The 20,129-nt window shown below is 44.9% G+C and overlaps 2 protein-coding genes across 3 annotated transcripts; one reads left to right on the top strand and one right to left on the bottom strand.

The window, feature by feature from the left end:
* Positions 1 to 4,476: 4,476 nt before the first annotated feature.
* hmgcs1 (3-hydroxy-3-methylglutaryl-CoA synthase 1 (soluble)) lies at positions 4,477 to 15,699 on the top strand. 2 transcript variants are annotated; one of them, XM_084034848.1, is made up of 10 exons: positions 4,477 to 4,611; positions 5,858 to 6,306; positions 6,963 to 7,088; positions 7,374 to 7,538; positions 9,847 to 10,015; positions 11,089 to 11,259; positions 11,917 to 12,023; positions 12,113 to 12,238; positions 12,712 to 12,869; positions 13,608 to 15,699. In XM_084034848.1, the coding sequence occupies exons 2-10, from the start codon at positions 5,859 to 5,861 to the stop codon at positions 13,683 to 13,685; spliced, it is 1,548 nt and encodes a 515-aa protein (XP_083890974.1). In that variant the 5' UTR covers positions 4,477 to 4,611; position 5,858; the 3' UTR covers positions 13,686 to 15,699. The 2 variants fall into 2 exon arrangements, with proteins under 2 accessions (XP_083890974.1, XP_083890973.1); XM_084034847.1 differs by lacking the exon at positions 4,477 to 4,611 and having other exon boundaries at positions 5,829 to 6,306.
* Positions 15,700 to 17,437: 1,738 nt separating this feature from the next.
* Positions 17,438 to 20,125, bottom strand: cenpa (histone H3-like centromeric protein A). Its single transcript, XM_084035259.1, has 5 exons — positions 20,006 to 20,125; positions 19,554 to 19,702; positions 18,816 to 18,937; positions 18,540 to 18,614; positions 17,438 to 17,709 (listed from the first exon to the last, which is right to left on the bottom strand). Exons 2-5 carry the CDS (start codon positions 19,672 to 19,674, stop codon positions 17,581 to 17,583), a joined length of 447 nt encoding a protein of 148 aa, XP_083891385.1. The 5' UTR covers positions 19,675 to 19,702; positions 20,006 to 20,125; the 3' UTR covers positions 17,438 to 17,580.
* Between the last annotated feature and the right edge of the window lie 4 nt (positions 20,126 to 20,129).

Raw genomic sequence — 20,129 nt, forward strand, 5'->3', positions numbered from 1 at the left:
TTGAGTGGAAGAAGGGTCAGTACTTAGTTGTCATTGATTATTATTCACGTTACATTGAAGTTGTCAATGTTACACGCACGTCAGCAACAGCGGTGATCGAGAAAATGAAAGCCATCTTTAGCCGCCACGGAGTGCCGGAAACACTTGTCACAGACAACGGACCACAGTTCGCTGCCACTGAGTTTGCAGACTTTGCTAAGGATTACAACTTTCAACACGTAACCAGTAGCCCCCGTTACCCGCAAAGCAACGGGGAAGCCGAACGGGCAGTGAAAACGGTCAAAGCCTTGCTGCAGAAGAGTGAGGACCCTCACAAAGCGCTTATGGCATACCGAGCAACTCCTCTTGCTCATGGAGTATCACCAGCGCAGCTCCTGATGGGGCGAAATATTCAAACACCACTGCCGGTGAGTCAAAACACCCTCAAACCAGCCTGGCCGGACTTAAGGGCTTTTGTGTTGAAAGACCAGGAGCTTAAAAGACAACAGGCTGAGGGATACAATAGACGACACAGAGCACGTGCAACACCACCTCTCAAGCCGGGTCAGAAGGTTTGGATACGGAACACGACATGCACAGGGGTCGTCTCTGGCTCAGCAGGGACACCACGCTCATACGTGATTCAGACCTCCACTGGCAGTCTCCAAAGAAACCGTTCTCACCTGACAGTAGTGCCTTCATCGTCTAAAGGCCAGCCAGACTCTGCACAACACACCAGGGCTGGCAGGGAAGTCAAGCCTGTCAAAAGATGGATTTGTAGTTTAGTGTTGTGCGTATACATGGAGCAGAATAAACTCCGTACCACGACAGAGAGGATCAGGCAGTCTACCCTACCTCTCAGTTAGGTTATGTTCTTACTTTGATGTTCAAAAGAAAAAGAAAAAAAAAGAGGATGTGATAAGATACTGTATGTGTATGTGATGTAACATAGAGGTCAACCAGTTAATTTAACCAGTTTACATATATGCTCATGTTTACAGTAATGGTTAACATGTCATCTGTTCCCCTGCTTAGATGGTAAAATCTGCATTAGGATTTAATAACATATGATTTCAGTTTTCTATAAAGATATGGAAAGTATTAGTTTAAACGGGGAGATGTAGTGAGCAGGTTTTGAGATGTATTGAGCGCGCATGCGCGAGGTTGAGATGCGATTTATGTGACAATAAAAGGTTAACAAGCACGTCTTGGTCTCTGGTGCATTCCTTATAAAACTACGTACAAAAAGTACAAGACACATCCTTCAAATATATTACAGTTTTGTGTGTTTTAAGCTCACCTGCAGCTGCAGGTGATCTAGGATAATTAACAAGCCGTGTTATACTCCACAGTAGGGGCCGAGAGGGACCCAGAACACATACCGACACGCTGGAAAAGGCTGGGGAGACAGTGTACTGTGGCTTTGTTTTACTTATAATGGTCCAAATATGTGTTGTGTACACGGGGTCGCCTATAAAGTTGGAATAGCTAGAACAAATATTCAATGAAAATAAACTTACTGAACAGTCCAAAATCAAAAAGCAGGCAACAAAGCAAAGTCTATGAAAAAAATCCACAAATAGCAGGAACACCAGAAAACCATGAGAGCAGGGAAAACGGCTGGATAGCAAACTGAATAGGACAAACTGAAAGGAGAAATCCAGACTAATTACTCCAGGGGCTGTAAACTACAAAATAGAAAAGGAAAACCAGACAAAATACAAGACCATGACAAGGGGGAGCGGAGGAACAGTACCGCTACCTTTGTACAGTACTAATGCAGTACAATCAGTCACACTACAAAATGCTACCAAATAAAACACAATTCATTCATAATACTAGGAATATATAATTTCCCAGACATATTTTTGCATTTTTTCTGGGCTATGTGAAATTGAATAATGAAAAATCTGAGAATGCCTTAGGAATGCCTTAGGAATGCCTTAAGCAACCGCGCCGTGTCCCGGCACGATTGAGCCTAAAGTCTGGTTTGTTTGACTAGCGTGATGCTCCGTTCTGTGCGGTACACTTCCTCGACCGCGGCACTAATGGAAGAGGTGTCTTTCAGCATGGTACGGTTCATGCACGAGCACATGCACAGGTACGCACCAACGTGGACATGACGTAGGCTTTAATGGACAGGCCGTCCCTCTCATTATCTCTCTCTCTATATGCTATAATTGTTTCCTGTAGTTTGCCAAATACCAAAAGGAAGTACATTTGGTATTTAAGTCATGATTGTATATCATCAGAATCAGCTTAAATTGCCAAGTAAATGTGAACAGCGCCTACCAGAGACCTGACTGTCCTGGGTAGTCTGTCCTGTTTGGTGGCCGGTCCAAACCAGGCGGTCATGGAGGAGCAGAGAACAGACTCCATGTTTAAAAGCTGGCACGGGGGGGGGGGGGGGGGCAGTGACGTTGTTAGGCCTATTTCAGGGGCTGGAGCTATCCTAAATTGTTCCTAAGCCCCCCAAACAATTGAACTTTTTATTTATTTAATTATTTATTCATTTGGTCTTTATTTTCAGAATAATGTCATACTGATGAAAGGATATACATAGAGTTTTAAGATTATTGCATAATAGTCTGTGGAAAGAATAGAAAGAATTTCTGTAAACACATTTGTCTTTTTTTTTGTTTAACAGACACCTGTATCCTCATTTAGCTGGAATAAATACTAAATACTTACAAAATACATTTATTTGGGTAAAGTTCATTGTTGTAGTTAGATTTCACTGTGACCTTTGACCTTGGTTTACTCTATTCTTTATGACAGAAACATTACTGAGCGGAATCCCACTGTGATTGAACCAATCTACAGGACAGTAACTGTAATTAAAGTCCATTCTTTAGACCTGCAGCTTATCTAATGGAGAGAGGAATTAGATACGCTATCACTTTAGTTAGGACACATTTACATAATCAGGTTTAAGCATGCAGCTTTAATGAGTCTAAAAGTTAACATGACAGTAACTCTTGTTCAACACAAGAGAACGGAAGAAGACCATGTCTGTTGCTTTTAACTTGTTACTTGCTGGACTTCTTCACTGGTTGTAGTTCTAATACAGTACTACAAAGATGCTTCTCCTGGGGGTTAAGCCCCCCCTGTCTTTAAATCCCAGTGACGTCCCTGGCGAGGGACATGTTGAGTACATTTGAATATTGGATGTGTCACCCCCAATATATATTATAATGATGGCCTTGATCTAAAGTGTAGCCAAAGTTATTTGGTAAGCTGTGAAGTAACTGATTTTCTAATCTTTGTTGTTACAGGGTTGTCAAAGCCACTGCGCTGCTAATCTTCCTAATGAATGTATAGACTCGGCTATTTGCTGGATGGCTCGTGGAAACATGCAGTTTATTAATATTTTTCTCTTGTGTGATCGACCTCAGTCCTCTTAACTTTTCCCCAGAGTGGTGTACTGGTGGTAGTAACTTCATAACTTAGTTACTTTCCACCATTGTTGGCTTAAAATCATTTAGAACTCAAGTAATAGTTTCCTAATCAATGCTATTATTAAGAAGTAATATTCTTAACATCACATTTCATATAAATATAGGATTTTTTTCCAATGAACTTGAAATGTAAATAAGGTGCCACAGTGCATTAAAATCATCAAAATAGAGCATGTTTATCAAATCTTTGGATAAACAAAGTATCAAAAATGTTACTTATTTTTCCATAATACAAAATAATATATTCAAGCTCCCTTCTTCAGTATAATTTGAAGACACTTGAACTTGCTTGAATATTAAAATATGTAATATGAAAACACGATGCATTGAAACAGCAAATGGCATGGGTGCTTAAACTTTGGTTTACTTCTTAATGCATTAGACTTCCATATTATAATATATAACACTCTAAAGAGGTTTTTCAACATCCTGCAGTGAGTACTTTTGACACTTTAATCCTATTTTACTTATTTGAAACCAAGCTCTCTGACCAGACCACCTTGAGACTAGCATGGCAATTCAGATGAGCGACAAAAATGAGTCAGGTCAGTAAGGTGTCTTACATGTTTAAACTCCGTTGAGCTTGGTAGAATGTATGAATAACTTTAAATGGCATTGACATAATTGTGTAGCATCGTGTACCTATGCTGGTGCAACAGCGTTTATACCGGTTTACTTGCCTTCAGCGTATTACATCTCTTTAGAATAGAGTCCGTGTGCTATTACTACCTGAGCATCCACGACAACGATATGAAAGTTGTATAAAGGTAGTGGGCGTGGCCGCTGCCTGTATGAACGGGTGACTGTTGCCATGGACGCTCTGCTCTGTACTTCACTGCCGTGACTACCGCGCCAGGAATTACTTTCACAACCTGATTGGCTCCTTCTCTCTCACCAGACATCGTACAACGCACACCATTGGCTCGGAGATGCGGCTCCGGCGCGTGGTTGTGATTCCTCGTCTCCAATTGGCCAGAAAGCTGCGGGACTTGGTAGCGCCGCATGTTGCCTGTAAGCTGTGATTGGACAGGAAGCCAGGTGCTGTAGCGCTGCGCTGTCATCGTGACATATAAATACACTTCAGCCGAGCTGTCAGAGATTGGTGGACTGGATACAAAAACACTGGCATAACGGTGTTAACGCTGACCAGCTCTGGAGTTAACTTCACACACAGGTGAGAAGCTTCGTGTAACGTTACTGTCTGTTTAGTCTTGATAGACGACCTTAGTCAACACAAGTCTCCGTGTGGACTCTGAATTACAGTAAAAGTGGTGAGTCGGGGTCTGGCTACTGCCGGGTGAGCTCGGACATGTCTTATAACAAGACACTGCTAACGTTGGATCAAACTGCTGTGTGTAAATTCTAGCATCATCTGTGAGAGGCGGAAGCGGGTCCGTCAGCTATTTGGTCCCGGGTAGAAATCTAACTTGTCATATTATCTTTCTGTATTAACTGTAATCAAATTATTGATGAAAAAAAAACGTAAGCTTTTAGGCAACAAAACAGTATTGTCTCACACGACTGACTCTTCGGTATGATGGAGTCTAACGGGTGACAGATTTCAGAATGAAGTTCCAAAAAATCCCGTTGCCCTTTCACCCAGTTTGGCTCCTCTATCCGTATCTGCTCTCCTCTCCCAAACACAAGCTGTATGTAGCTGTATAGGTAGGAAACACACAATATACGCTAAGGGCTTACTAGCTCCCACAATTAAGACACAACACATATGCTACATGTAACGAGTTGACGTTACTTCTGAAAACGCTGTCTAGCCACCGTTAGCAACTTTCTCTGGTTTATCGTCCTGTCTTTTAACATCCTGTGACGTGTGCAACGGTACCGGCATTTAGTTAATATCGTTAACGGTCATATATAAACGTCAAGCAACGTTAATAAAACCGAACAAATGCCACACTGCCAGTAAAACGGTCCTAGCTAACATGCTAGTTGGTCAGTGTTCTCCGTAACCTTGCCATCTAGCTAACCTTACAGTAGCTAAATAACGTTAGCTGTACGATATCTAAGCTAACTGGAGAACAACAGCACAGACCGTCTGTTACCCAACATCTCATTGCTATTGGCTGGCTTCTAATCTACTGTAGTCTTCTGTAAACACATACTTTGATATTATTCTGCAATGGCTGGTGGTCCGTGATGGTGTATAGTTCTCTGGATGGATGTAAATATTGCCTTATATTATTCAAACAGCATAAGTAGGATGCACTTTGACCTACTGGACAACGTTATCACAGTAGTAAATGTGCTGGTAGCTGTGTGCACGTGTAACTTTGAGGTCTGTGTGTATCTACCACTGTCTATTTTATTCATCCATTGCAGCCAGCACCTGGTTAAGTACTGTAGACATGTCAAAGTGAAAGTGTATTCATGTAATAATGCTGAACTGTGATGAACTCATTCAGGATGCCAGGATCAGCCTCAATCAGTTGCTTGGGACCATGGCCCAAAGATGTAGGCATCATTGCTTTGGAACTGTACTTCCCGTCCCAGTATGTGGATCAGGCCGAGCTGGAGCAGTTAGATGGCGTAGCGGCTGGTAAATACACCGTGGGCCTGGGCCAAGCTCGCATGGGCTTCTGCTCAGACCGCGAGGACATCAACTCTTTGTGCCTGACGGTGGTGCAGAGGCTGATGGAGAGGAACGGCCTGTCTTATGACAGCATCGGTCGTCTGGAGGTCGGCACTGAGACCATCATTGACAAGTCCAAGTCTGTCAAGACAGTCATCATGCAGCTGTTTGAGGACTCTGGCAATACAGATGTGGAGGGCATTGACACCACTAATGCCTGCTACGGAGGAACCGCTGCACTCTTCAATGCTGTCAACTGGGTGGAGTCCAGCTCATGGGATGGTGAGTGAACAAGTGAATGTTTGATGTATTTTCAGTGTTACATTGTTCATCTTTTACCTTTTTTAATTGTTCAGTCTAGAATATATTGCAACACGTTTTTAGTCTGTTACATCTTTGTGATGTGTTTCTTTGATCAGATTGTAGCTTTTTAGCAGATAAATGCATAAATTAGCTACAAACTCTAACTGAAATGAAAAATGCCATTTGAACCATTTTACCCCACATTCCCGGGCATATTGTTCACCTATTTAACAATATTTGCTTTTTTTTCTTTTTCTTCCTGTAAAACAAAAAATAAAAAATATAACCTGTGTTTACCAACCAATAATATCATGACATCCATCAATCAGAGCTAGAGAAGGTTTATCTTCTCAACCATGAAATCAAATTCCTCCCAACGTTATGTCCCCTTGATATCCTGTATCCCTGGGACATACGTCACCACACACATACTCTGGAGGTCATGGTTCATCTTCGCTCAATTAGTTGCAACAACATAGTGTTTCGTTCCTATAGAATGGTTTCTGCAAGAATCTCATGCAACTTTGCTGATGATTGCATTGTAGAGAAGAGATTGTATATATTTATTTATTTATTATCTAAGGAAATGAAATCAGCCTTGACTTTTCCCTTCTGCTCATGTTTCCTGTCTGCAGGCCGTTATGCGTTGGTTGTAGCGGGGGACATTGCCGTCTACGCCACAGGAAGTGCCCGGCCTACTGGAGGTGCTGGTGCAGTGGCCATGCTGGTCGGGCCTAATGCTCCTCTGGCTTTTGAACGAGGTCAGTCAAGTGATGTTGTTGTGCTGTGATTTTCTGTTATCGAGCTGATCCCACCACCCAAATATTTACTGATAACTGTGTTGAACTATACATCTAAAAAACGAGAAACTCAGTTGTTCTAGGAAAGTTTATTAGGAGCAAAACTTTTACTTGAGCACGAAACGTAATTAAATTTGTGTTGATTGTTGTGTAGATACTAGATTGTGGGGTCATTCATACATAGAAGGAATACTACATGTAAAAGGAGGTGAATTGAGCCGACTGCTGCTGTTTTCTGTGGCGCAGGTCTGCGAGGGACCCACATGCAGCATGCATATGACTTCTACAAGCCGGACCTGATGTCAGAATATCCGGTGGTGGATGGCAAGCTGTCCATAGAGTGCTACCTGAGTGCCTTGGACCGCTGCTACTCTGTGTATCGCAACAAGATCCATGCACAGTGGCAAAGAGGTGAGTTGATACTTGTAGAAGATAGATTTCGATCAATCACAGTGTCCCAACCACACTGGGTTTTACATATTTATTACAGTAACAAAAGTCAAAAGATCTAATGCAATGCAAGATATAATGAAAGAGCTTCCCTCTGAAGACCTTTGTCAAAACTACAAATACAAATCTTTCCAGCAGAAAAACCCATAATGTTGCTTGTATTTGATAGTCAGCAGCTTCTGCTGGAAAAGTGCTGTCTGTCATGCATGTGGAGGGACTGGTGGGATAATGGCCTGATTAGTTAAGAGGGTTTAGGATGTAACCTGCTTGCTGTGCTAAGAGGTTTACTTTAGTTCAGTGACCATAAAGTACTTTAATGAGTTGAGCCTTTAACCTGATGTGTCTACATGTACAATAGACCATTTTGTCCTGGACGTCACGTTTACGTCACTGTAGTTGTGTGTGCAGGGAGGTAACGGTGAGGTGAAACTTGTGTGGTAGGACAGATTGTAAATAGATTTATAAAAATGATTTTCCTTTTTTTTCCCCTTCCTTCGATGGCGGTATTCTTTATAGAAGGAAGGAAAATGCAGCCATTTAACAGACTGGACTGATGAAATTATTCTGAATTCTTGTCTCTGCAGCTCATTTCATAGCAGTTTTTTCCTGTTTATTACACACAATGAAAAATCAATGATAACGGCTTTCAATTAATGAATACTGCACACGGTAATATATCTGTGATATGACTTTACTCTACAATATGACTGAGGACGTTGTCAGGGCGACATGACTGATTGGGGCTCAAGAGACGACTTTGTCTTGAGTTTGTCTTCTGTATGGGTACTGTGTTTTCCATCAGATATAGAAGATATCTAGAGCACACAAGTCAGTCCACTGGAACTTAGTTTAGTTGGATCAGTGAGTACGGATCACTGTTATCAGCCACCGGTCACATGGTAGGACTGTAGCTGATCCCAGCTGACATCAGCCGAGGGCAGGGTACACCTGGACAGGTAGCCAGTCTATCACAGAGACAGGGACAGAGGCAGACGGAGACACAGACACAGGGAGAGACACAGGGACTGACAGAGACACAGACACAGGGAGAGACACAGGGACAGACGGAGACAGACACAGAGGCAGACAGCAACACAGACACATGGACAGAGACAGGGACAGAAACAGAGAGACAGGGACAGAGACAGACACACAGAGACAGAGGCAGACGGAGACACAGACACAGGGAGAGACACAGGGACAGACGGAGACAGACAGAGACACAGAGGCAGACGGAGACAGACAGAGACACAGAGGCAGACAGCAACACAGACACAGGGACAGAGACAGACACAGAGAGACAGAGACAGGGACAGACACAGAGAGACAGGGACAGAGACAGACACACAGACAGAGACAGGGACAGACACACAGAGGCAGACGGAGACACAGACACAGGGAGAGACACAGGGACTGACAGGGAGAGACACAGGGACAGACGGAGACAGACAGAGGCAGACAGCAACACAGACACAGAGACAGGGACAGACACAGAGAGACAGGGACAGAGACAGGGACAGACACAGAGAGACAGGGACAGAGACAGACAGGAACAGACACACAGAGGCAGACGGAGACACAGACACAGGGAGAGACACAGGGACTGACAGGGAGAGACACAGGGACAGACGGAGACAGACAGAGACACAGAGGCAGACAGCAACACAGGGACAGAGACAGGGACAGACACAGAGAGACAGAGACAGACACACAGACAGAGACAGGGACAGACACAGAGAGACAGGGACAGAGACAGACAGAGACAGGGACAGACACACAGAGACAGAGGCAGACGGAGACACAGACACAGGGAGAGACACAGGGACAGACGGAGACAGACAGAGACACAGAGGCAGACAGCGACACAGGGACAGAGACAGGGACAGACACAGAGAGACAGGGACAGAGACAGAGAGACAGGGACAGAGACAGACACACAGACAGAGACAGGGACAGACACAGAGAGACAGGGACAGACACAGAGACAGACACACAGACAGGGACAGACAGACAGACAGGGACAGACACATAGACAGACACATAGACACAGACAGATACAGGGACAGACACAGACAGCCATCCACACTCGCATTCACGTCTATGGTTTGGAGTCATCAGTTTTCCAGCATGTCTTCGGCCTGTGGGAAGATGCTGGAGAAGGTAGCAGATAAAACGGAGCAGGCCGAGTGTTGGAACCAAGTATGTTCCACATTTCTTGAGACGGTGCAAAGCAAGGGTTTTCAAGGCGTGTCCTCCTTCCTCTCTACAGAGGGATCAGAGGAGCGTTTCAGCCTGGACGACTTCGGCCATCTCGTCTTCCATTCTCCATACTGCAAGCTGGTGCAGAAGTCGTTGGCTAGACTGATGCTGAATGACTTCCTGAGCCACCCCAGCCCCAACACTGAGACCGGACCCTTCACAGGCCTCGATGCCTTCAGGTACGCTCCCAATAAACCCATGAGACAGGCCTCTTTACAGGACTGATAAAGGAGCAGGAGAGAGTAGACTTGTTGCTGTCTTCTCTGTGTCCAGCATAGCAGAGCTAAAGTTAGCTGTACAGTCGGACAATGCCTTTGCCAATGTCAAGAAGATATCTGGCTTGTTTTCTCTGGAATGTATCAAATTATTATTAATATTAATTGAGCCTCAGAGCTTCATTCATCACATCAACATTTGAAGTACACTGCTCACAAATATTAAGGGAACACTTCAGATTTTGAACGTATTATAGAAGTTGGAGTGGAAACAGTGGAAACCAAAAACCATCAACCCGCTGAGGGCTGGATTCCAAATCACACTGAAAGTCAAAGTGAATAAGGGTATAGGTCAGGGGAAAGGGAGTTGATGGCATCAATGTCTCTCACACAGAGCTTGAAGCAGCACTCTGTATTATCATCTCAACCCAAAAGATTAGATTAAGATTACTTTTAACACTTAACTGTAAAGTTTATCTTGAATTCTGGTGCTAAATTTGTGAACGGCTTCTCACTGGACGTCGGGTGGAACCAGATGCAGTAGGGTTGCCGCCGCTCTGCCGCTTGTGTTCGTCAGATCTACATCGTCCCTCCAAATATGGTCACTTCTCTGGCTGCAAAAAACTCAAAATTCAGCATGGTGACAGCCAAAATGCTGAACTCCGCACATGACTGTTTTGGGAAACTTCATGGAAAATTGTGGCACTGACAATTTCTCTTATTTTACCTTTAATAAAAGTGTCCTGAGTCCTGGTCGGGACGCTTTGAAAGCAATGAGTAGATGCTAGCCTGAGTTCAGATACAAGATCACGTTAGACTAGTTCTTCATATGACATCCCAGAAAGCTAGAGGGCTCCTTTATCTGGATCAACCAGTATTTTCTACATGAAGTCATCAGATCAAACATCACAGATCGTTTGACTCCATCTAGAGAGATAAACTCTATTGTACACGTGTGTAACCGGTTGGCAGAAATGCAACACAAGGAAACCCTGACCCCGGTTGTAATTCTGTCCATGCATGTGTTTGAATTTCAGGGATGTGCGACCAGAAGAGACCTACTTTGACCGTGATGTGGAGAAGGCCTTTATGAAGGCCAGCACAGACCTGTTTGAGAGGAAGACCAAGCCCTCCCTGCTGATCTCCAACCAGAACGGGAACATGTACACCCCCTCTGTCTACGGCTGCCTGGCTTCACTCTTTGCACAGTACGTCTCAGTGCATTCATTGGTTCTGTTGTTTGGAATCACCGTGTGACCCAAGTTTTCTCATGACATCAACATGAACAAAATGTCTCTAAATCAAATTTCAATAACTCAAAACAACAACATAGGAAACAAAGCATTAGACTGAGAGGGAGCTGATACTAGGGAATAGTGTTTCATGGTAAACCCATACTAGAACCGTACGGCCACACCCTGCTGGTACCCCAGACCTGTTGGTAGTACTTATTCTGACAGACAGTCAGTCTTCATCTGAGTTTAATATCATGTTTGTTCTGGAAGCCTCCGTCTCCCTGCTGCAGTACCACTCTCCCCCTGAATAACCATTAATGTGAACTTAACTATCAAATCATATACACATTCAATATACATACATGTTTAAATTAATTCCCATCTTCCATTACTTTCCCTGACTTTTACATTTTTTTCTTGCTATCATTTCAGTATCTGTATTGAGATATGTAGGCATTTTAACAAAGTCCCCATCCTGCAGCTGATTGTATCGTAAGATTGTTGGCTCCTCAAACAGTCGTTTCGTACTCCAGGTTATCATTACACGTGTCTTAGATGTGGCTGAAGTGGTTGGAAGGTTGAGTCCTGGTGTTGTCGTGTGATGAGAACCTTGTTGCCTCTGTGTTGCAGACACACATCTTCACAGTTAGCCGGACAGAGGGTTGGAGTTTTCTCCTATGGGTCAGGATTTGCTGCCACTCTGTATTCCCTCAGAGTCACACAGGACCACACACCGGGTAAGTCTGTTCACCTGTGGAATAGGGATGGAATCAGAATGTGGACATTATTGTTCATTTGTCTCCATGTGGTTCGTTGACTGTTGCAGGGTCGGCTCTTGAGAAACTTGTGTCCAGCCTCAGTGACCTGAAGGCCAGACTGGACTCCAGGAAGAAGGTGTCGCCTGCTGACTTCTCTGAGCACATGAAGCTGAGGGAGGACACGCACCACTTGGGTATGACCCTCTTATAGTGGCTTCACACCAAATGCAAAGCAAACTATTTGGCACAGCGTGTTTGCATACTAGTGAATGCAAATTAAGTGAATATGCAAATTTCAACTTAAATGAGGAATAAATGTGACGCTGTCATGAAATCCCATCAGCAAGAACACGACTGCTGGAGGGAAGGGTGGAGAACCAGAACCAGCACTGTCGGTGAAATGAGAGGCTTTCTAAAGGGGCTCTGGTGCTCACTAACACTACCGCTTTTGTCCACAAAGTCGATGTGAACGATGAATGATCCTTTTAGTAGATTCAGTATCGCTGTCCAATGCAAAATACTATATTCATCCCCAATATGAAGTTGATTGTGATGATTGTGGACAACCGTAGCTGACTGACCAATCAGTGTACGACCTGAACTCTGCCTCCAGGGGCCAGAGAGACGGTGTGATATCTGACCCCTTTCTGCCGATGTGTGTGTGCAGCCAGCTACGTCCCTCGAGGCTCCGTGGAGGACCTGTTCCCAGGGACCTGGTACCTGACACGAGTGGATGACAAGCACCGCAGGGAATACGCCCGGAGACCTCTGGACGACGACCTGCCAGCAGAGCCAGAAGTGGTTCGCTCCATCAATGCCACCGAGGTACAGGATAATTAACGGTCCGACCAGTTTCCCACATTGTTTCTAATGTTGATGCCAGGAACGCGTACACGGCCTTCTATGTGTGAGTTTATGACCAGCTGGAACCCATGATGAGTCGGTGAGCATGTGGAGGAACATTCAGAGCATTAAAACAGGCCATGTTTAGTGGGTTGTTATGGGTTGTTATCAGAACTTCCTCTCTGACGTTGCTGGCCAGCAGCGTTCCTTTGACTTTGACTCGCTCACGGACGCCGCTCTGCCCTGCTGTCATGCAGCAGTTACAGCTGATCATGTTGCCATGGAAGCGTAGCACCCACCCTCCGGTTAACACTGTTACCTCCGTCAACACGTTTGCCATAGTGTGTACTGTTAGCTACAGTGGCCTTCAGAGCTTGAGGATACACTAAAACATGCTACCTCTGCTTGACGGTACATTAAACACGCTACGTCAGCTTGACGGTACACTAAAACTTGGTGACCACTGACTTTGGCATCGTCATGTTGAGAGACAATCAAACTACCTCTAATTTGGTGTTTTTTAAGGATAATTCAGGCCAGACAGCTTTAAATGTAAAACAGCTGCAGGAAGGAAGTTTAACAGCGAAGTAAAAGTAGGAGCGACTGTGAACAGTGTTCCTGTTGAAGAGCAGCTGAGAGGACCAGACTGGTGAATCATGTGACATGACCGTGATCGGTGCTGTGGAGCAGCTTTGTTAACAGTCATTTCCCCTCCTGCAGCACATCCCCAGTCCAGCCAAGAAGGTGCCTCGCATCCCTGCAGCCAGCGCCGGCTCCGAGGCTGCCATCAGCAACTAACGGGCCCCGCCCCGCTCCGAGAGGCAGCACGCTCCATCAGTTTGAACTGGAATCACTAGACCACACTCGAGGTCAGAGGGCTAGTACGAGACCACATGTCGCCTCCTGAAGCGTTTTCCATGCAGCGTAATGAGGCCGGAGCAGCGTGGACGGCGGCCTGCAGCCTTCCCATCATCCCCCTGGTGTCCACACATCATGCCGTCAGACAGGAAACTCCACAGAGTCTATTTTGATCACAATAATCACTCGTTTTAGCAATCTGTTATTTTAATGGTAACACTTGTACATATTTTCCTTTTGCATTTGTGCAGAATGGACAGTTTGTATTTGGGAGAAGCTCCGATGTTTGTTATACAAGCTACTTGGTCCTGGCAGCTGGCAGCCGGGGGCAGGAAGAGGAAGTGGACATGGTTGATGTGGCTGCAGGCCTTCTGCTGATGGCAAGATTACAAGGAAGTGTGCCTCAGCCGGATTAACATGTTGAAATAGTGCTGCTGATGCCACGGCATACCGATGTGAGGCGGAGCTCTGACCCCACTCTGCTCTTTGTGTTCAATACCTCAGTCTTCTATGAAAAGATGCGGTCCTCCACTTTCTAGTCATGTGACCAGACATCAGGAACAGTGGGGCTCTGTGGTTGGCTGCTGCAGCTAACCTAACGTAGTCAACATCCATCCACACTAACACGTCGGCTGCTGCTCAAGCAGACGTCGTGTTCCACGTTGAACTGACGACAACGGTCATTTTAGTTTTCATTTGCTTTTTATTGCTGAGAAATGTCTAAACCCATTGAGAGAGAGAGAAGCTGCTGCTCTCGTTGTTTTCTGGAAAGAAGCAGCTCAAGGAGGTGTGAAGTATTTGTGAAATACTTTGTAGCTCGGAGTAAGGGATTCCTCATTCAAACGTTCAGTGTCTCTTGAAGAAATGGCCTACCTTGGACATTTCCACCATATTTTTTATGTTTTGCCGACTAGATGACAAATTACATTGAATATGATTATGAGTTTTAGTGTCTTTGTCTCATTGGCAACATGTGTAGTAACATGTGTAGTAACATGTCCAGTAACCGTCCTTCATGGTGGCTGGTTGGTTGACGGACTGCAGTCGTCATGCTGCAGCATCTCTACTGTTGGACAGTGGTAGAACCATAGAAATACATGATTATTAATATTTCTAGGAGTAGAACTCACAGTAGAGTGCAGCCAGTGGGTTTAGACGTTTCTATCAACTGAAAGAAAAACATGACAACGGTGTCATCCTTAAAAGTGCAATCAGCAATATATGTCTTTATCAACATGGTCAGCTTTTTAAAATGAATTCTGTTTCAGACGGCTGGGAAACGTGCAGTCCTCCAGTGAGAAGAACATTTCTGTCTTAATGCTTATGGCATACATTTTAGCAGGGATGTGAGTTTTGGGGTTTGTTTTTTTGCATTTTGGAAGTCAAAACCTCAGCTCTTAGTAAGTCTATCATAAACTGTGCAGCCAAAATAAAGACACTCAGAACATTAAGGACAAAAATGTCCCCATTGTGATTTGGTCCGACAGCCGTAACTCATTCTATCAGGCTCTAAATGTTCCTTTTGATTCTTTTCCATCACATTGAGCTGTTTTCTCATGTTTGTTTCACTAATAAATGCTATCCTTCTGGTGTCCACTAGGGGCACTGCTGTATTCTAGAGCAGAGCAGTGTTTTATCAATGTTGGTGCTAATATTTGTAATATCCCACACTGTAAAAAACATTCCACATTAGAGCGCTGAGCAACTTTATTTTCCTTAAAAACAACAGTGGGAACATGTAAACAAACTGGCATTTACAGGTTTAACGTTCTGTAAATGAATATTTGGTCGTTATGATCAGGACTGATGTTGAAGAACTCGGTAAAATAATTCAAATATATAGTATTTTTTTATAGCTGGTTTTAGGAAGGGGACTTTTTGTCCTTAATGTAACAAGTGGGAGTTTTTTTTTAAATCTGACACTGCAGACAAAATAAAAATGCATCAAAATCAATGTTGTTGCTAATCATTGACACATATACAATAATCCTCAATGAATTCAGTATATGTCTGCGTAACATCAGTGGCAGTATTTCAACAAACTGGCATTTAAATCCCAGAGAACACTCCTTACATGCATAGTGTCTTTTCAAAATAAAAGTCACAGGATGTTGGGTTCAGAAAACAAAATCACTGAGTTAGTTTTAGGAAAAGGTTGATGTTAACTCACGAGTCAGGTGACTAGCGAGTGACAAACAAGTCATGTGACTATCGACACTGACGACTAACGGGATTAAACGTTTGACATCAGCCTCCTGGACTAAAGTCCTGTGTTAGTTTGACCCGTCCTCCTACCCTCCCTCTCTTTCTACTGTTGCTCTACCCATAATGCAGTGGGTGGCTGTGTTACAAACAAACACAAAACTGGTTTTTCAAGCTGATTATTTGATGTCTGCAGTGGAACCAAAGTGCAAACATGATGGCCCGTTTCAAGCTTCAAAGCAGCAGCAGTCACATGACATATTCAATACAATATGAGAGACAGGAAGAGCAGGTGATCTGTAGCTCTGTCACACGAGCAGCAGCTGTCCTTAGCCACGGCTTCATGCATGTGGTCCATTAGAGCCATATAAGGCCTTCCTGTCAGAGGGCTGTTATCAACTCATGAGAGCTTCATGTCTCACATCGGCACGTTGCTGTTTGTCCTGTTTATCGGTGGCACTGATTGGACAGAAGCTGCTGTCAGCAACAAGAGACCAACTCACAAGGGTGAGTGTTCAAGGCTGACCGTCTCCCAGACAGACAGGCAGTCAGCTAATGTGACCGTCTCCCAGACAGACAGACAGCTGATGTGACCGTCTCCCAGACAGGCAGACAGCTGATGTGACCGTCTCCCAGACAGACAGCTAATGTGACCGTCTCCCAGACAGACAGACAGCTGATGTGACCGTCTCCCAGACAGACAGCTAATGTGACCGTCTCCCAGACAGGCAGACAGCTGATGTGACCGTCTCCCAGACAGACAGCTAATGTGACCGTCTCCCAGACAGGCAGACAGCTGATGTGACTGAGAATCCTCACAGTGAACAAACAAGTCGGACCTCCTCAGCATCACTGAGGTTTCCTGCTACGACTGACTGTGATGTCACTTCCTGCTGGTCTCTGGTGATTCTAGAGGAGGATTATTGATGCTTTGGAGATATGAATGGATGAATGTGACATCAATGAGTTTGTGTAGATTCAGAATAAATGGATGATTGACTCTTTCACCTATATTCACAGTGAAAACCCGATTTCTGATTTAAATATAATCCATGTCTTTGTAAAAATTAGCTTCTCTTTAACTAAAAGGCTTTTCATAATGTTGTCAGACACTTATAGTAACAATCTAGCCTCATCACAAATACGTGTACTCTACTTTAGCTTCTATCTTCATCTTTTTGACCCGTCTGACGTCCTGATATTTCCTTCAAACACAGACATGTCTGCTTCCCCCTAAACTCACTCAGCATAAAGTCTCTGTGGAATATTGCAGGCTCAGGATGGTCGGAGGGGAGTTTCTCCAAGGTGACGTATCTCTGGCAGCTTGATGCAGATGCAGCTGCAGCGGGGGGCGGGGCTTAGCAAAAGGTCATTAAGTGTTTTAGTAAATGTCACCGGATGCAGACATACGTCTGGATTGTTACACACACACACACACACAAATAATTATACAACTAACATTGTGTTTATTAAAGGTCTTACATATGAAATATTAACACCCCCCCCCCCTCCCCCCCCCAATAGAACTCACAGATCACACTAACCAGCAGATCTATGATGTAAAGTTAAGGTATAAAATCAGCTGCTTGACCATCACAAGTCCAGATCCAGTACCAGCAGAGAAGCGTTGCGTTTACATGTTGTCCACGCCACGGATCCTCCTGGCCAGCTGGATGTCCCGGGGGAACAGCGTGACCCTCTTGGCGTGGATGGCACACAGGTTGGCATCAGAGAACAACAAGACGAGGAACGCCTCCGAGGCCTGGAAGGACGAGGACCAAGGACGTTACATCAGAGACATTAGCTTCACCTCTGATTGGTTGATCAGGTTCATGATCTGGGACTTTCAAATGAACCGTTAAACTCATCCCAGAATAGTGTTAGTCTATGAGCATATCATAAGTGTTAACGGTTGAGTCGGTCATTTGGAAAACCACAGAGACTTTGAACGCATCAACGAACCAACGAAGCCCCGCCCCCTTCGTTCAGACCTCTGTTCAAACGAGTGCTCCAGATGGCAGAGTGAATCAGGAAGTAAACATGGACAGTCCAGCCACGGACACAGATGACATGTTTGAAATGTTTTAATGTGTTCACTGCTGTCGGGATGTCACAAGGATTTCACTTCATATAACAGAAGGTGTTGGTGAACGGACTCACCGACTCAACCTTTAAGTCACTTTAAGCCCTATTCCCACGGGACGAGTCTTCCATGGGGACCCCATGTGATTTAGAAATGACCCCCGACATCTGTGTTGCATGAGCTGGATTCACACAGCGACAAGCCAATCTGTATTTGAATTAACCGACATCCCCGCAGATAGGAATGAAAATGGCCTGCGTAACATTCGACCACATACAGAAATAACACTACACTATAGCTGTTTGTATTGCTGCCGTGCATGTCATCCATCCTATCATCTTCTGTGAGATGAACCTCCCCAATTTGCATCCAAAATTCTGCCAAAACATTTATTTATATTTTCCAACACAGCCTCCATCATTTTGACTGAGGAAGAGGCATGAAGGAGAAAAATAGCAGACATCATGTTGACAGAGGATCCTCAGTCATACGGTAGACTTGGTGCTTACCTCCTGCACGGCCATGAGAGCGTAGACCTGCCACCTGAGAGATTCTCTGGAGAAACTGTTGCTCACCTCACGAACCTGAACCAGAACAAGAACCCAACACTCAGTCAAGCTGCAGTCACACAGGAGACCCAACGCTGCTTCAGACTCCCAAGGCATACCGATTAGGAGAATTTATCATCATGTGTAACCATTAATATTCCTGCTGATGAAACGTTAAATCCAAGCGGTATGAGTGTGTTCCAGCTAGTGAACTCTCCTTGTGGCGGCGGGACTCACCAGACGGGCGAAGGGGGCCCTCCTGAGCAGCAGGTCGGTGCTCTTCTGGAATTTGCGGATCTCCATCAAGGCCCTCGTCCCTGGTCGAAACCTTCTCTTCCTGACAGACGGGGCGGGCAGCGCTGGAGACACATACAGAGTTTGAGTCTTCCTGTGAGGACAGGTGGACTGATTGGTGGTCTGTGGGTCTGAACATTAAGGATGTAGCCCGACGTCTGCAGCCTGATGACTGCCCTCACAGCCCAGCAGCCTGCAGCTCCACCGGCACGCACCAGAATACATCTGGATATATCCTGAATGAGTTCTTATTGTGAATGGAGCTTTTTCAGAGACATGTCTGATATGTTGATATTATTGAGGTTTCAGGAGCATTCTTTTGACAAATTATCGTCACTTTGCAACACACGTCCTCAGAACAGAAAAGACGGTTGTTGGGTTAGAACGAAAAGCACAAGGACAACCTCTTCCACATTACAGTATGTGATTAGTAGGGATGGGTTTAGGGGGAAAGGTCAATTGGTGCATGTAAACATAGTCAGAATGGATTTGCTCTGAAGGAATGAAGGCCTGATAAACAGCTCAAATATTCCACTTAACCAGATGGAATGTGTTTGTAGAGGTGGGATGAAAGATTATTAATTTATGGAATATGAATATTTAAACACCGGGATGAGCTGCTTTGTTGTAACTGTCTAGTTCAGATAGAAGCTGTGACTGATTTAAGGTCCCTCGTCTTACTTGAAGCTCCACTCTGTCTTGGGGACCGCCTGGTTGATCCGGAGGGCCCCGGGGACCCCGGCGGGGGTCGCCGTTGAGGTGTCGTCCCCTTCCGGCGGCTGGCGGAGGAGTCGTGACGCATCGTGTCCAACACTCAGCGAGGCAGCAGCCTGGGGGAGACGGACAGCGTCAAACACGTTACCTCAGCTAGCATTCAGCGTTAATCTTCCCAACACTGAAAACGCGGTAACGTCACGGAGCGCCGGTGTCGCACGTGCAGCTACTCTGATAACTATACACGTCACCGGGTAACGGTTGTACATTAACACTAACGTCACCACGTTAAATTCAACAGTTACAGTTGGTTCTTGCTCGCTTTACGGTCGGCTAACGTGTAAATACTAGTCTACGACGTCACACTGACGTCCTCGTTTTAAACCTTTCCGAACCATATAAGGTCATTGTAAACGTACCGGTGGAGTTGAACAGTATTCCCGAATTCAATGTTTCATAAACACCAGAAACCGGACTGAATGGTGTCAAGCATCCACAACAACATCCGACTAAAATTCAAAAAGGACGCCTCTCCGGCTCAAC

Source organism: Eutrigla gurnardus, assembly GCF_963514095.1.
Source record: "Eutrigla gurnardus genome assembly, chromosome: 19".
NCBI classification, from domain to species: Eukaryota; Metazoa; Chordata; class Actinopteri; order Perciformes; family Triglidae; genus Eutrigla; species Eutrigla gurnardus.

What these genes read in the sequence shown, in the direction of transcription:
- hmgcs1 (XM_084034847.1), top strand. Translation starts at nt 5,844, where the DNA reads ATGAACTCATTCAGGATGCCAGGATCAGCCTCAATCAGTTGCTTGGGA. An exon ending in GGAGTCCAGCTCATGGGATG is followed by an intron (nt 6,307 to 6,962) that starts GTGAGTGAACAA and finishes TCCTGTCTGCAG; the next exon opens with GCCGTTATGCGTTGGTTGTA. An exon ending in CCATGCACAGTGGCAAAGAG is followed by an intron (nt 7,539 to 9,846) that starts GTGAGTTGATAC and finishes TCCTCTCTACAG; the next exon opens with AGGGATCAGAGGAGCGTTTC.
- cenpa (XM_084035259.1), bottom strand. Translation starts at nt 19,674, where the DNA reads ATGCGTCACGACTCCTCCGCCAGCCGCCGGAAGGGGACGACACCTCAA. An exon ending in GGGCCCCCTTCGCCCGTCTG is followed by an intron (nt 18,615 to 18,815) that starts GTGAGTCCCGCC and finishes GTTCTGGTTCAG; the next exon opens with GTTCGTGAGGTGAGCAACAG. An exon ending in CTCTCATGGCCGTGCAGGAG is followed by an intron (nt 17,710 to 18,539) that starts GTAAGCACCAAG and finishes TCGTCCTTCCAG; the next exon opens with GCCTCGGAGGCGTTCCTCGT.